Source organism: Puntigrus tetrazona, chromosome 6 (assembly GCF_018831695.1).
Source record: "Puntigrus tetrazona isolate hp1 chromosome 6, ASM1883169v1, whole genome shotgun sequence".
In the NCBI taxonomy this organism is placed as follows: Eukaryota; Metazoa; Chordata; class Actinopteri; order Cypriniformes; family Cyprinidae; genus Puntigrus; species Puntigrus tetrazona.
In genome coordinates, this window is record NC_056704.1 from 3,171,372 (window position 1) to 3,188,734 (window position 17,363).

At 37.0% G+C, this 17,363-nt stretch overlaps 2 protein-coding genes and 1 long non-coding RNA gene across 3 annotated transcripts; 1 reads left to right on the top strand and 2 right to left on the bottom strand.

Annotated features, from left to right (window-relative positions):
• Positions 1-11,620: 11,620 nt before the first annotated feature.
• On the top strand, positions 11,621-13,106 carry zgc:113227 (uncharacterized protein LOC541506 homolog). The gene is made up of 2 exons (XM_043241612.1): positions 11,621-11,762; positions 12,582-13,106. The coding sequence occupies exons 1-2, from the start codon at positions 11,625-11,627 to the stop codon at positions 13,104-13,106; spliced, it is 663 nt and encodes a 220-aa protein (XP_043097547.1). The 5' UTR covers positions 11,621-11,624.
• Positions 13,107-13,859: 753 nt separating this feature from the next.
• LOC122346399 lies at positions 13,860-15,186 on the bottom strand. The gene is made up of 3 exons (XR_006251127.1): positions 14,937-15,186; positions 14,738-14,838; positions 13,860-14,481 (listed from the first exon to the last, which is right to left on the bottom strand). It is a non-coding gene; the product is annotated as an uncharacterized LOC122346399 (long non-coding RNA).
• Positions 15,187-15,195: 9 nt separating this feature from the next.
• On the bottom strand, positions 15,196-17,047 carry si:dkey-261j15.2 (uncharacterized protein LOC794828 homolog). Its single transcript, XM_043240996.1, has 3 exons — positions 16,559-17,047; positions 15,647-16,054; positions 15,196-15,482 (listed from the first exon to the last, which is right to left on the bottom strand). Exons 1-3 carry the CDS (start codon positions 16,953-16,955, stop codon positions 15,205-15,207), a joined length of 1,083 nt encoding a protein of 360 aa, XP_043096931.1. The 5' UTR covers positions 16,956-17,047; the 3' UTR covers positions 15,196-15,204.
• Positions 17,048-17,363: the final 316 nt, after the last annotated feature.

Here is a 17,363-nt window from a genome sequence, read left to right on the forward strand (position 1 = left end):
GCAATGCCATATTCCTGAAACACATATTGTAAAGGCTTTAAACAAAACAATTTCTGATGTGGTTTATGTTGTAGATTAAATGTGAAAATGTCTTGAACGTGTGTTAACCACAGACCTTGTTTTAGCCATTTAAGATAAAAATTCAATTTAAAAACCTATTGACTGGAAGATGGAACCAGAAGTTCAGAAATCCTATGAATCACCACCTGAATCATCGTTGTATAGAAAAGAGCAGGCTGAATATCCAAGCGTGTCATTTCGTGTTTCACTGCAAAAAAGAAAATGACACAAGTTCGAAATAATTGTTTTACTGATGAAAATAAAAGAGTGTACTTCATTTTAGGAATGACTGAAACTGAAACAATATGCTTTTTTAAGTAATGTCTTGCATGCGGCTCATCGTGTGTTAGTACTAGTATCTGTTTCAGCAGACAGGCAGCGCTCTTTGCTCAATATGACGCCCACCAGGAAAATTCGACCAGGTACCAGCTCGTCATCGCAGACTTCCTTCAGGCTCTATGATTCTGACTGAACAAAGAGAAAAGAATAGCAGCTCTCAAAAGGAATGCATCAATACGTTATCAAAAAGGCATAAGAGGCCATTTGTGGTCAATTTCAAACTAGTTTATTCCTGTCTGCTCTTTACATCTGTCCAGTCCGTTTCTCTCAGTATCTCCATCACAGTAATGCCTTCAAACTCATTCTGTCTCTTCTCAACATCCCCGTGACACGCGGCTTTAAAGCATATATGCATGTCAGGTCACAAGCTAGACCTGGTGCCTGAGATCTACAAAGGATCTACAATCGTATATCAGCAAAGGCAGCAGCTAATGGAAAGCTGTGCAATATTTCCCCAGTGCACAGATCCCTGTCACATCCCCTCAGACGGGAGGCTCTCTGTGGTAAAAGGTGCAGCTCTGCAGAATGTCATTGAGATGTTTGCGGCCTGACATATGTGTTTTGGTTTTCCATCAAATGAAGGGAAAATGGCTCCCCGAGGAGGGTACAGTAAGGAAGAAGAACGCCAAGCAAAACAGGTTTTTGTGTTTAGGAGGAACAAAAAGCAAACAACATACGGCAGGTCTATGCTGTCCAACATTTACAGGTTAAACACATTTTACAGAACCACAAAAGAAAGTTAAACAGACTGTGCAAGCTGATCTTTTTGCATATGTATAATACGGGAATGTAGATCGCTTATTAATAGATGATTTATTACTAGATGAGTTGATCGTTTTACTGAGCATTGATGCATTGAATTAAGCAACGCGTTAAGCATTCAGTGCTGCGAAATATTACTATTTCAAATAAATGCCGTTTGTTTTAAGCTTTAAACAAATAAAATAAAGCATTACACAAAAATATTAAACAGTGCAGTTGTTTGCAACACTGATCATTAATATTTCAAATAAAAAAAATCAGCATATTAGAATGATTTCTGAAGGACCATGTCACACTGAATACTTGAGTGATCATGCTGAAAATGCATCTTTGCATTCACGGGAATGATTTAAAATAGAAAACTTTTTTATAGTAATAATATTTCACAATATTTTTCAAACAGATGAATGTAGCCTTGTTGAGCAAGAAATGTGCCACAATCTGTCACATGATAGACATGAACCCATGGTATCAAACCCAGAAATTGTGTCTGAAGTTTTATCGATCACTTACGTAGCCTGCCGTAATAAATAACAATATGCTTTCATTTAAAAGATCTCCTTTTGTAGTTTACAGAAAAACATAACACAGATTCTAAATGACTAAAGGATGAATAAGGCAATTCGTCTGTGCATTTTAAAAGTAATGGCTTTATCTCCACAGTAACATACAGCTCTCTTTTCTTTTACATTAACACTCTCTTCACAAACATATATGCATGCAAGCTTTGTAGAAAATGGTGTTATTTTCTCTTTCATTACAGGCTGACTTGAGGGCATCGCACATTATGTCTTTCTCTCCCATTACAATGGGTTTAATATTCATCGAGGGGTGCCCCAACCCCTTCCAGACTGGCCAGGTCTTCATCCGGCTTCTTTTTTTCCCCCGCTGATTTTCTCCGAATAAACCATTGCTTGCTTGAACTGTCCTGTCTGAATGGGATCCGAAACTATTATCAGGGTAGAGGAAATCAGATAGGTGTATTCAAAAGAGCTGAGAGCTGAAATCACACACATCATTATCATAATTACAGCCTGGACGTCCATGCAGAGGTATTCAAAACGCAGCAGCCCCAACCCTTTAAATGTAAAACCTGAGAATGGAATACTGGCCTGATTGCTTTGAACAGAGTTCACGGCCCTCCAGTGCAGAGCTGTGTACTACTCGTGGGTGGTGAGCCATGTTTCTCTAGCTCTCGACTTGAACTTGAACCCAGAAGCCCTAACACTGATTGAAGCTGGGAGAGCTCCCCCTGGGACTGCAGCAAAGCTAATACAGACAACAGCCACACCATCATGATGTTCTGCTTCTCCATCTCTACCCCCACCTCACTCCAATTGCAAAGAACCGGTTTGCGTCGGTGAGCTGTTTGTGCGGTGTATAGCATGTCCTTGGAAGATCAAAATAACATCTTGAAGTTCATGTAAGCTGCTGAATGATTTATTTATGAGCGTAAATGAAGATGCACCTTCTGAAAACATGGCGGCTAATATACACTTGACAGACAGGCTTTGTGTATTTCAGTCAATTTCAAATCAGTCATATATGTGTCAGAACATTGCAGTCTCTTAAAAATACAGTTTCAAAAAGATATTTTAAAGGCAACGCTACAAAAGAACCATTTTTTTTATTTCTTTTTTTTTTTTTATTACTTTTTTGTTGTGAGGAACATTTTAAAAATCACTAAATATAAACTAGCGTTTGATCAATGGAAAGTAAAAGGCTCATTTCCAAGTTAAAGTTGAGTTTTACCGTTTTCAAATTCATTCAGCTGATGAATGGATTTGAAAACGGTAATACTCAACTGTTTAACTTTAGGGCAGTTATTTTTTTTAAACAGTATCATGTTCCTTTAACTTTTCATTGATCAAAAGCTAGTTTTTATATAGTGATTTAAAAAAAAAATGTAAAATTAAAGGGAGTTGGAAAATGAGCCTGTTTCCAAAAAAGTGGCGTGTTCCTTTAAAGGATCTTCATGGAGCCATTGATTATTTTTAAAAATGTGGCAACTCAGAAGGCAATATTATTGCTCTGATGCTAATCTGTCATAGGTCATGGTTATGTTTTTTTTTGTAGAATTTCTACTTAAATGAGGAAAAACACAGCAAAAGTGTTGTGCTTTAAATTAATGCAGAAATATTCTCTTGGATCAGCTGATCTTGCAAGATATGGAAAAAAATGTAAGCGTGTAAAAAACAAAAAAAAAAGTTGTTTACAAAACAACTATTTATTTACTTTGAAATTTCATGATTAATTCAATGTTGCATGACATTTTTTAGTAACAGTTTCTATATATATATATATATATTAAATTATATTTTAAATTGAGCCCACACGATTTGTCTCGAGGCGTTCATTCTCAATTTCACATTTGATATGTTAACGCACCATTGATGACTATGTTTCCAGGCAAATCACACGAAATAAGTTTATATTGCATAGCCAGTTCATAAAATTGTTTTCTTACGAGGTGCGGTTTTGCCAGTAACAATAATGCATGGCTAGAATATACAGTTTCAAAAAAGATGCGAGCCACGAAACACCGAAAGATCATCTTACGCTGCGTCAGTTTGTTTTGAAGCTTCTTCATGTCTTCCCCAGCACCGAGCCCCAAACTACACTCTATCATACATGAAAAATGACACAAGCCGTTTCATTATTACAGATACCATGCAAATAAATATGCATTTTGAGGAGTGGCCTAATGCCACGACACTGGGCCCTCATGCATATTTAAATAGCTCCAACCCCGTGTCTGGCCAGCAAGCAATTTCCCGTTCCACTCCTTATGGCCCAACCCCCGCCCGGCCTCAGTGGCATGCATATGTATGAAGCACTGTTTCATATGTATCAGGTCCATCATTTTCTCCTGTTTCACTGAGGGGCGATGACACGCATGGCATCAAGAGGGATGACCCTCACAGGGGGCCAGACGGTCTCACAGGAATAGACTAGAGCCAAAACAAACTGCAGGCTCCCATCATGCTTTGTAAGGGAAGGAGTAGAGGACAGGGAGATGAATAATCCAGATACACAGTCTGCCACTGATGGCCTCTCAGGCCTTACATGGATATCTGCTCCAGGTAAAGTTTAGATGCTGATTGTTTCAGACTGTTGTAAACACTGTTGACTACAGTAAACCGGACATGAGAGAAGCTTCAACCATATATAATGGCAAAAATCTGATTAGATGGTGCTAGGAAAACTTGAGATGCGATTTAGACTAGGATTTGGACCGCAGTCCATTTGGACACACTCAGGTGGACTTGAGCTTGATACGAACTCGTATATTTTGGACTCAAACACACGTCATGTGTAACATGAAAGATAAATAAATAATTAACACACAAATGAGGCATTAATAAGTATCTCCCAACCAAAGCTGCTAGCCATTGACTTTCATAGTAATTTTTTTTCTTTATACTATGGAATCCAATGGATACCAGCAACTGCAATTTTATTCGGAAAATCTTATTTTGTGTTCCAGAGAGTAAAGAAACTCATACAGGTTCGAAATAACATTTTAACAAAATGTTCATTTTAAGGAGAACTATACCTCTAAGGACTCCAACCAAACACTAATGTGGTTACTAATATACAGTAACAGACTTTGTTACCATTGCGAAACCGTAGCATTAAAATAAATAAAACAATAATCTAATATGAGATAAAAAATCTAATTAATAGAAATCAATACAACCTTTTGCATGAAGCCCCACTTAACAACCAGCTTCATCCTTACAAATAAGATAATCATCGTAAATTAGCATTAATCTGACAGGCCCTGCACTCTTAGCCATGAAACCAGTGTAGTAACACTTGGCATTTTGACTATGGTCATTTATTATAGAAGATGAGAAGGGGATTTTCCCATGGTTCCTTTCCAGTGGCAACGGTCTATATTAACACATATGTCTAACTCATGTTTGATAATTGCTAGCATGTGCTAATTAGCCCCAAAGCTGCTGAGGAGGTCACTGATACCAAAGAGTGACATCGCTAGAGGGAGAAAATTTGGGCAAATTCAATATATATATATTTATTTATTTATTTTTTTTTTTGCATAAGATTTCTTATAAAAACAGTTCTATAATTTTTTAAATTCTTAATTAAACCTATTTTTAAATACTATTTAAATTGCACATTACAAGTTAAACAAATTAAATGACAAATATTTTAAACAAATAAAATGTTTTGTAATAATAATAATAATAATAATAATACAGTTAGCCTAAACTGATATTAGCCATATGCTACATTTTTGTAAAAACAGTATGGGGTTGCACCCAAAATATGTGTCAGTTAAATCAGGTATAAAATAGTCAGATTTAAAGTTTTGGATACAGTTAATAAGAAATCCTCATAATGGATTTAAAACTATTTTATATATATATATATATATATATATATATATATATATATATATATATATATATATATATATATATATATATATATATATATATTAAACAGTGGATAAAATATTGGTGAATAATTCAAAAACACAAAATCTGTGCATCTAAATAGTCATGGGACACCAAAGTATTCATGGAAAGTGGCTAATCTACCATAAATATGACTTCCAGAATTACTCTTTATGGAATAAAAACTTGCTCATGAGCACAACAAATAAACGTGTCCGATATGTTTCACGTTTTGAAGAGTCTAAAGGACATAACTTCTGTGGCCGATGCCTCAGCACATCAAAAACAGTTTATTGTGGTCATGCCTTGCTGGTAGCACTCTGCTGGACCAGAGGTTTGTCAGATCATATCTGGAGCTTTGAGCGCTCTGAAATCTGGAAGGCTGACATCAGTTATGGATCCCAAAAGACCAATTTTACACAGGCTGAGACACTGTGTGACATTCATGGAATGAAAGCCTGAGGCACAAGAAGACAGGGTGAAAGAGGACAAGATGGAGAGAGTGAGAGATGAAGATGGGGTGAGAGAGAGAGGAATGAATAGTCACCTTAGTGTGGTGGCTGATGTGCTGATATCTCTCATGGCTGTGGGCAATGTTCATGTGATTGGGTGTTTGTCAAACATTCGCAAAAGATAGCGTCCATTCACCCGAGTCTCACTCGATAAGCGTAGAATAAACACACAACACAGAAACCACATGTGTGTGTCATGTGGTACGTCAGAAAGAAACATGCTTCCACTGCTTGGAAGCTTTGAGTGCTCTGAAATCACCAGTTCAGTATACTTTAAGTGCACTTAAGAGTCAACTGCGTTAGCTGTCTACCTGTCATCTGCAGTTGCGTGGCTGTGGCCAGACGTTCCTTCACCCTGAAGTGCTTTTTGCATGAGTTTTGGGTTAAATGCCTAATACGTCTGTTGGGTTAAATGCCTAAAAACTCAAGATATTTTCATGTTTTATTCTAAGACATTAAAATTTAATTGGTTATAGACTCTTTTCATTGTTTAAAAGCGGTTGCTAACATGCCACTAGAATTTGCTGGTGGATCACGACTGTCCTTTGTGAAGATTATGAACAAAACGTGTAAGATTAAATCACTTTTCATGGTTACAGAACTTATTGGCCTACCAAAATACAAAAATTTAGCATCATGTAGCATCAGTTATCAAATTTTCTGTTTTTTGAATTAAACTTTGCTTAATATGTTTTAATGTTTGACATCCCAGACATATAACGTAATCAACAGAGTAGGATTTGGCACTCGGTATAAAACATAAACATATTTTGATATAAAAAAAAGCAAGTATTCCATTCCAAACAGAGCCTCGGCGTTCAAATCGGAGAAATGATCCTCGTATGCTGTCTTGTGAATAGCGTGGGATGGAGTGTGTACGTGTGTATGCTTTTGCGTTGAGAGGTTAGTGCTGGTCAAGGTAGAATGGCTTGATCCTGAGGGTTCAGGGAGAGGAGGCTAATGCAGAAAGCCACTTCAAAAAACACTTTTCATCTTCTCTCCTTTTTTAACCATCCAGCCCTCCATCATTTTCCCCATGCCCTCCACTCGGAAAACTCCCCTTTTCATCTGGAGAGGGATCAAGACCGCGGATGTGTTTGACGTAATTATGTGCGATCAGGATTCTGCCTGTCCTCCTGTAGGAAATGATTTCATCCTTTTCAAAAGCAGGTCATAATCGAAAATAAGATGGACTGAATTTCATGTTCTTCCTTTTTGCATGATGATACCCCGCTGTCCACGAAGACCTCTGCTTCTGGCTTTATTCATAATTCATTTCTAGCATGACAAATGCGAGCTTTTTTTCTCCCACACTAAAAGAGATGACTGACTTAAAGCCACACTCAAATGACTTTGAGGATTAATAATGAATATGTGAACCGGGCCAAAAAGCGAGTTTACAAGGTTTGAACAAAAGTGTTCTAGGAGAGCAAAGTCCAAAACACATGAGTGAAAAATGATGTCTTTTAAGTTATGAAATTTTTATAAGAATGTCCTATCGTTTTATTTGTTGTTTCATGTTTTTTTTACTGAGCTGAGTTTAAAAAAATTAAAAGGTATTTGTTAATGTTTAATTTCACAATTCTGACCATTTTTTTCTTTCCTTGCAAGAACTGCAAGATATAAGCATAGTGAAATAAAAAGTTGCAACTACTTTTTTATCCTATTACAGAATAAAAAACTGAATATTGAGATGTAAACTTGGTGTGATGAAAGTCAGAATACTGAATTTATATCCTGCAATTATGATGGAGGTTCTTTTCAGATTTTTTTTTAGAATTGTAAATCTGAATTATTAGATGAAATTGTTACAATTTGTGTATATAATAATATACGACTTGAAACAGATTGCATTCTTCAGAGGCATGTTTGATGACCGAAAACATAATGTTCTCAACGTAACCAAGAACATACATCAAGAACATGACAGGATTACTTCTGATTTCATTTTGACTTGACTATTTTAGCCAGTTATACCCATTGGCATGATTGTTACGGTAGTGCAGCAGCGTACGATATAGTAGAAGCCCTTGCTCAGTTTCCAATACTCCATTATCATGCTTTTGTTTTCATTGAACCTCTAAGGATAAGCGTTTCCCAAGTAAATGTTAATGTGCATGTTCATATGCACATATTATTCCAATAACATCATGGTCCTAAGTGCAACCACCCTGGGAAATTGACCAAATGCTTCAATTGAAAGCATCAGGACAGGTTGCATTCAACAACACAACACTCATTAATCTATGAATATTCAAACCGTCACTTTAATATCATTGACACGCATGAACTTTGTGGCGGTCACCAATTGCAACAGGTGACCATGAGTAATTATGCAGATTTATTCAAGACATTAGCATGATTAATTAGGTGCAAACCGAGGTGGCTACACTTGAATTAGTAAGCATTATGAATAATTACCATGCATATTTTGCTCTTTATGTGGCTGGGTTTTGTGATAAACAAAGCTTTAATTACGAGAAAACATCTGGGAATAGTAGTGACCTTCATTAATCTTACGCAAATTCCCTCTGCTCTACACCCTGATGCATAATTATTGCATTAATAACAGAGGCTGCACTGTATTAGTCCACTTGAGGAAATTCATACTATTGCCCTTTAATATGAAGAAAACTAAAAGTTATAACCTGCTGCACTGAGAAACAAATGCTTTGTTTAAATAAGAGAATGTACTTGTCTGCGTCTCAAACTCTTTGGTGCACATACTATCCAAGCTTTATTTGTGGATATGATTCTATAGCGTTATCTGTGCAAAATACAGATGCTTTACTCAAGTGGTATTGCTATCAACGGACATGTCCGTCTTGGCTTTGACATTCATCTTCCGAGGTAAATGGAAAACAGCACAGGTCCCCATTTATCCTTGAGTGTTTCACAGAAGAAGCAGTGTCTTATGGTTTTGGAACGACACATTGGTGAGCAAATGAAGACAGAATTTTCATTTTTGGGTTAATAGAAACCTTAACGGATCATATATGTACTGTGGAAGTCTGCCATCTTTAAGTTTTTCAGCAACTCTTCAAGTCCGAAACGTCAGAAAGCGTGATAGATGAGAACAGCAGAGGAAAGGGTGAAAGGTTTGTCCTCTCGCAGTGACTCTGCCTCTTTGGCCTGACTTCACACAAACAGATCAGCAACTATGAAAAGGACCAGAATCTAGAAGAGGATCAGTTTTCCCTGAGTCTAACCACTTACCCAGCGGAGCTCACACACACACACACACACACACACACACACACACACAATTCATGTCAGGGTTGTCAAAGTAACCTGATCCTAAGGCCTCCTGACATGCAGCAGTCCAGTCTGTGCTCTCTCTGCCCATACACTCTGGCTGTAAAACAAAGGAATTGCTTCCACATGTTTCTAAAGGCTGCAGAGTCTCAGGGTACAAATCTTCAGAATGGGACCCTCCTCTGCCAGGACACTTGCTTGCTTTCCCCCTCTCCTCAACACACACACACATACACGTGCAGGCATGTCAAAACTGCCATCTAGTGTTGTCTTGCAATAAAAAAGGCACAATTTAAGGGAAACTGGTTTATTTACATTAAGATATGTATCATTAGTTCAAAGCATTTTAGCTATATCTGAGTGAGTAATACCAAACATTTAATAAGATTTATTCGCTGACCTTAAAACGTCCGACTTAGTATGAGCACTGATCACCATAATAACGACTTTAAAATGAACAAGATTTTATGAACAGTAATTTTAAATAAATGTAATATAAAAAAACATCAATTAGGCAAAAAAAAAAGCCCAATGTGGATGCTCTACCACACAAGAAATAGATTTAAAAAATCTAAGTAGATTATACATTATGGGGTTTTTTCAGCGTATTTATGCATAAATAAATGTTATATAAAACTGCACTGGTCATATTACTAGATTCACAGACATGACCTATTGTGTTTACTACAAGTAGCAATGAAAAATAAATAAATAAACTACTTTAAACAGGTCTCCCTGTGAACACCCCCATCTGCTTTTGGTCAGCAAAAATATAGCCATGTCCCAAATGCATACCATTGGTTTGCCAAACATTAAGGACAGCAAATAAAAATATGATTTTAAATGAAAAATGGATCTCACGTTGCACACAAAAAACACATGCTTCTTTTAGTGGCCATATTATACATAGTGGCTAAATGACTAAATATTAACACTATGTGCATACTAATATTTTAAGCTAAGTGAAGTGACATGAAATGGTGTGAACTGCTTTTCAGCCACTGTTTGACTGAAGCTATTGTAAGATGTATGTTATACTCACAGCTATGACCTTACGTCAAGAGACCGAGTCCTGTTTTGTCATAATTAACACTAATAAATGAAATAGGGAATAAATCCAAATACAGATATTTCATATTTCAGTGTTCACTATTGCTTAAAATAGAATGATTAACAATAATAACAATGATGTTCTTTGGGTAATTATTACGCTTGCTTCATTGCCATCAGATTTTTAATATTAAAAGCAATGCTTTATCCCGTTATAAGTCAACTGATAGAAAAAATGAATTAAAAAAGTCTATTAATTCGATAAAGTGAAGCTGCTAAATTGTTCATATAATATGCAAAGTCAGCTTTCTTTGTGTTTTGCGGTTTCTGTTTTAGTTTGTTTAATTTAAGTGAAGAGATTTTAACAAACAAAGCAAAATCTATGCCCCATGCACCTCCACTAAACTTCTGCAGTCCTTTCTTCAGGCCAGTCTTGACATACTGGTTGTTCATTAACCTAATTTATTATAACTAACATAACAACTAGGAGGAATTCTTCTACTGGGCAGTCTAATTTGCATATAGAGACTTAATGAGTGCATGGCAGCAGGTGCAGGAGGATAGTAATTATCACTAATGATAGTCACCTGTGACCATCCCCACCTTTTCTCAAGGTTCATGCAGTTATAACGAACTTAACATGAACATCACGGACTGCATAACTGCAGAAAAAAAACAAAGGAAACAAAAATGAGAGAGCAAACGTAGCCTATGTAGAGCATACAAACTTATTCCTGACTGATTAAGTATTGTGTAATTATTGATGACTGATTTAAAATGAGAATGAAAATTAGAAATACTTTCTTTTATGTTTTACTGAACAAGTAGGCCTACATTTTTGATCAAATTTTTTTGAGATGTGTAGTTTTGCCGCCCTCTAGTGGTGATTTGCACAAGGTGCAATACACAACACAGACTGCACACACCAAAAAATAGCTGAAAAACCTTTGGCTCTCTTTAAGACAGGCCTTCGTATAATATAATTATGGTATTTTGTGTTCACAATTCATTACAGTGCTGGTTTATAGTAGTTGTCACTTATCACCAATGGAAATAATTTAGGTTTGGAGTACAAAGGGGTATTTTATATAGTGTTGTATTCCTGGTACATATTTAGCGTTTAATTGCAATAGAAAATGAAAGAACAGCGTTTGCAATTATTTGAGCGAGTCGAACAATTACGTAATCGACCACGTGACTACGTAGCCGCCCACAAACAAACATGGCGCGTCACAGTCTTTGTTTACAGGTCTGCCTTTTAGTCTTGAGAACGTATTTTAACATCCAAAGTAATTTAATTCAATGTCTTTATGCCGTCCAACGACAATGTCATAGACAACGTCTACGCTCAAGACGACAGGTCAGTTTTATTGTTGCATGTATTCAAAATGTGCAGATTTCCGTACTTTCAATTATTAACTCGGTGTCCTTTAAAATAATTCGCTACGATATAGTACAAAGCACGATCTGGTCTGTGTTCACACCATTTATATTTCGGGGCGAGACAATGTAACAAATAAAAAAATGTAATTGTTATTAAATGTAAGTAAAAACGTAATCAACTGTCAATTTTCTCTGAGGCATATCTGAACATATCTTGTTATGTGTAGGCCTGGCACAAGTTCACTGCAAAAAAAATAATAAACACAGTTTACTTAAAACCGATTGTTGCGTTTTTTCTATCCTGCAAACATACACACATCTTTTTTAAGCACTGTTTATACCTTTAAATTTGGTCGGAATGTTTTTTAAAAATGGTTGGATATTTTAGGTTTTTAAAGTAATAACGTTATCTGGTTTATTTTTTATAGATATAGGCATACAGCAGTACTGTTTGTGTGTGTGACCGTGTAAATGTATTTCTTTTAAATGGTAAAATGTCACACTCACACATTTGTCGAGGTTTTAAACAAAGTAGAAGTAGAAAGATATATATATATATATATGTCTGTCAAAAATTAGTTTTAGTTTTTCGATGATTTGCATTTTTGAATTTTCATAAGCATGCTTTACAACGTTTGTCGTTCCTGTCTTGCGATGTAAATGTGCAAAAAATGTAGTAAAACTTCCTAGAACATGACGTAGAGTAGGAACCTTGAAAAAAAAAAAATTATTGTATGGCTATAACAGAACAGAAGACTGGCATTATATAATATCTGCAGACCATTTTATTTAACAGATTGCTTTGGTTATCATGAGAAGACGAACATCTGCTGTGTGGTCCTATCCTCGAGAGCACAAGTGGTGGGATACCATTGTCCCTGCATTCACTCCAGAACAGTTCATCCAGAATTTCCGGGTCTCGCGGGAGTCTTTTGAATACATCTGTTGTCGTCTCAGGCATGTACTTCAACGAAGGAACACCAATTTCCGTTTGTGCGTACCTTTGAAAAAACGAATTGCCATTGCCCTTTGGAAGCTTGCCACTGGCAGCGAGTACAGAAGTGTCAGCCAGCTTTTCGGGGTCGGCGTGAGCACTGTATTCAACTGTGTGCAGGACTTCTGCAACGCTGTAATAAAAGTTCTTCTGGCTGTACACGTTAAATTCCCAGATTCTACAAAGTTGAAGGAGATGGCAGATGTTTTCGAAAGTGGCTGGAATGTTCCTCAGTGTGTGGGTGCAATAGATGGAAGCCACATTCCAATAATAGCGCCTGAAGATTACCCTCGTGACTATTTTAACAGGAAGGGTGGCATTCAATAATAATGCAAGCGGTAGTGGATGGCAAAGGGCTTTTCTGGGATTTGTGTGTTGGCTATCCTGGGAGCGTACATGATGCCAGCGTCCTAAAAGAGTCTCATTTGTGGAAGATGTTGAACGATGGACACCCGTTAAACCAAAGCAAAGTGCACATCTCTGGTTCTGATGTTGGATACTACTTGATTGGAGACTCAGCCTATCCTTGCAAAAGTGGCTGATGAAACCATTTGCGGACACGAGCAGTCTAACCCCACAGCAGCAGAGGTTCAATCTCAGGCTGAGCAGTGCAAGGTCGGTTGTGGACTTGAGTTTTGGAAGGCTAAAGGCAAGGTGGAGGTGTCTCTTAAAGAGGAATGACTGTAAACTGGAGCTGATAAAGAAGATGGTTTTGACCTGCTGTGTGCTACTACACAATATCTGTGAGGAACGCGGAGACCGCTTCAGCGAAGACCTTTCGGCCATCCATGTGAACATGCAGCCTCCCGTTCAAGCATTAACAGAGCACGGACGACCAGAAGGGCGGATGTACAAGCGGCATTATTAGACTACTTCAACAGACAGGACAGTGAAATTATACAAGGAGCAGTTTAATTTGTATCACTTTTTCTATTGTTTTATTTTTTAGATGGTGTTTTTTTCCAAGAAATGTTCCACAATTGATGTATATAGATTTATTATAAAGTAATTGCAATAAAAAAAATACAAAATACATTTGACATGTGAAGTGTTCATTTGTGAGGTACAAAGACAAAAAGTAAACTTGAGACATGTGTGCATGAAGCAACAACACAAAGTAAACAATAAACAAATGTTGTTAAAGCATTTGTAACAGATATTAGTTCTGCAGTCTAAACTCCATCCAACACACTGTATGTTGATGCTGTTTTACGTAAAGGGAATATTCCATCCTTTTGCATGTTACTAACATGAAAAAAAGTGCTGCAATGTGGTTGAGCCATTTCCTTCATTGCATTTTCCCTTCCTAAAATGTTTGCTGATATATTGTTCCTTGCTGACCTAACAAAGGCCTTTAGCTTTCTAAAAATCAAGTTCACAAATAACCTTGAACTACTCAACCGGAGACTGAACCTGCTGCTTATTTGTTGTGGCAAAGAGCAGCAAGGACCCGTCTTATTAGTACCAATTTTAGTTTTCAAAAAAAGGAACGAAGGAAATGGCTCAACCGCATTGGTTTTTTTTTTCAGGTTATGTCAGCATGCACAGAATGTAAATTAGTGTTGTAATGTCTGTGTAGAAAGTAGAAACCATAGAACGCAAAAATAACACCATGTTATTTGAAGCAAATTTTAATATTGGGCAATAACTCTGCCTTTATTCCGAGAAATCTGATGGTCAGGCCTCAGTCAAGCTCTTGAACCTGTAGAACAAATTAATTATACAAAACAGGACAGAAATATGTTAATCTGAATAAATCGGTTCTAAATCAAAAAAATACAGATCATGCAAAATGCTCACAAACACTATCTTGCACTTTTCCTCAACCTCAAAAATATAGCTAGCAAAATTGCAAATATTCCCTTAAGCCTCATGTGCAGTTGTGACTACAATCCAATTCTGGAAAAGCATTACTTACTAATGTCATCTTACAACCTGAAACGCTAGGATGGACTTACTTTCATTGTTTTCTTGACTGACATCGTGTGTGTTTGTGAGATCGGTTGCTCTTTCTTCCATCTGGGGCCTTTTAATCAAAGTCATGAAGAGAGTGATTCACCTGAATCAATGAAATTTCAACACACAAATTAAAATCCAATAAACAAGAAAATAGTTTATTCATGGTTAATATAGTCTTCTAACTTCTAGCTACTTTACCTTTGCTCCTGTCAAACACATCAGTGTTTGCTACACTAGCTGGTCGTGGTCTCTATATGATAGGTGGATGACGGGGAAGAGTTGATGTTGTCAATCATAAAACCCAATTATATTTTGAAGGCGGATTAATAAAAGAAAAATGCTATAATAAAATGCACAAAACAATTCCAAATGAAATCTGGAATGTATATCAATAAAGTAACTTAAGGTTCCATTTGAGTCTCGCTTCAACTTTTTCAACAATTAAGGCTGCAAAGGAATCCAGTGTTCATGGCTTGTTTCCCTGCTGTTCCTCCATTATTGCTACCATGCGTCCCAGTAGTCCCAGCATAGAATTCGTAGCTTCGTCCATTTTATTAAGAATGGCAGTATTAAGTTCTTTGGCGTGAGCCATAAACCGTTCGTCAGCGGTTTTCAAGTATTCCAGCAGCTCCTGGTTTGAATCTTTCTTCGTTATTCTGTTTGTTCCTAGAGACTTTCTTTGCTGGGGATGAGAGGAGCTGAAGGACGGTTCAGCTTTGTCCAGCACCTCCTCAAGTGAAGAGTCTGAATTCAATGTAATAAAAGCAGCGTCTTACTTTAATATCTGAATAATGCATTTGCGTAATAATTGTCAAAAACGAGGATAGCAAAATTTGCAATGTGAGCTATTCCTTTGCCGTATGCATTAGAAATTAGAACAACAAAATAAGATGATAATGGAAACTTACTGAGATCAGCTATAGAAGACGCCGATTCTGTATTCGTTTCAAGCATTGCTGTTGCTGAATTTAATGCTTCAGTAAATTGACTTGACGGTAGGCGTTCCAGCGCAGAGTCCATAACATCATAGTTAATGGTTTTATCGCTCCATTGGCTGCTACTTTTACTTTTCTCCTTCTTATTGTCCCTGAACACCCTCTTATGTTTAAGTTTTTTTAGCTTGTTAATGATTTGGTCGGTTGTACGAGTAAACCCAACGTTTACCATCTCTTGGCATATATCGTCGTACACTCTTTTCTTTCTTTTTGCGTTCCCCAGTTTCTCCTGGATCTCCGTGGAAGACCATATCGCAAGCAGCGAGCTGGTTTCCTCTGAAGACCAGTGCTGTGCTGTTTTGGGCTCAGATATTTTGCTACCTTCAAAAAACATAAAAATAACAACTCAGTCAAGGTTGCAACACTTTACTGCATACAATATATATACTTTTTGATAAAAGTCACTTTACTTACAGTAAATGCAAAGTAATCTCAGATCTCTTTTTATTCTACTTTAATTGTCTATAACAGGACATTTTTTCTTAATGGGTTTTTGATTTAAATAGTTTGACAAAGTATTTGTACAACCCTCTTTATAAAGTTGCGACCATTTCAAAAAAGAGACTACTAAATTGTAAGACTAGTCTAAGCAATTAACTTAACCAGCCACTGCATATTACTAGAATTATTATTCAACATTTCTGCATTTTTGTCAGAATTTACTTGGGCTGTTTGTTTTTTTGTTTGTTTTTGAGTGAACCTAAAGTAAAAACCTATTTTACATGTTCATGTTTAGCTTCAATTTGATTAATTGTGCAACATTAGTGACTAGACCAGTAACCAAGTCATCGTACACAGTATACAGACACAGCATTGAAAACGAACCTAGCTCGGTTACAGAAAACGCAACGAAGTCCGCGTTTTTCTCAAGAGTGTCTGTCGCTGAATTAAAGGCCCCAGTCAGATGACTGCTTGGTCCATGCTCCAGCACAGACTCCATAACTTCGTGGTCGAATGTTTTACTAATCTGCCCACTATCACTCTCACTCGGTTTCCTTTTCAGGTCCCTGTACTCCTTTCTGAGCTTCTTTAACTTATTTTCGATTTGCTCGGTCGAGCGACTGAAGCCCCCGTTCAGCATTTCCTGGCTTATCTCATCGTAAACTCTTTTCTTCTTTGCGGAGCTCCCCAGTTTCTTCTGGATCTCCGTGGAAGACCATATCGCAAGCAGCACGCTGGTTTCCTCTGAAGACCAGTGCTGTGTGTTTTTGTTTTCGCACATTTCTATAGTCTACAGTTAAAAGGCACTGTGTCTGCACGCTGAAACGTAAAAGCTACATCTGGTTGTTTTGAAAACGTTTCCTGGTGACGTCACATTCCCCGGCCCCAGGCATTATTGTTTCCTAGTTCAAGAAGGACCCCTTTGGATACAAGTCAGAGCTCCTTCAAGCGGCTATAAACTGCGGTACAATACTATGTGTGGTATGAGGACAGTCTCATACTCGAATCACTGTGCGTTACAGCATCAAGCAAAGCATCTAGCTGTTTGAGTGAGTCTCTGAATTGTTTTCTCATTCTAGATGGAAACACGTCTGGTTTAATTTTAAGAGCATTTTTTTTATAGTCAAGTCATACATTTACAATTAATCCACCACTGATTTATTTTTATTTGAGACACCCAGTGCCTTCC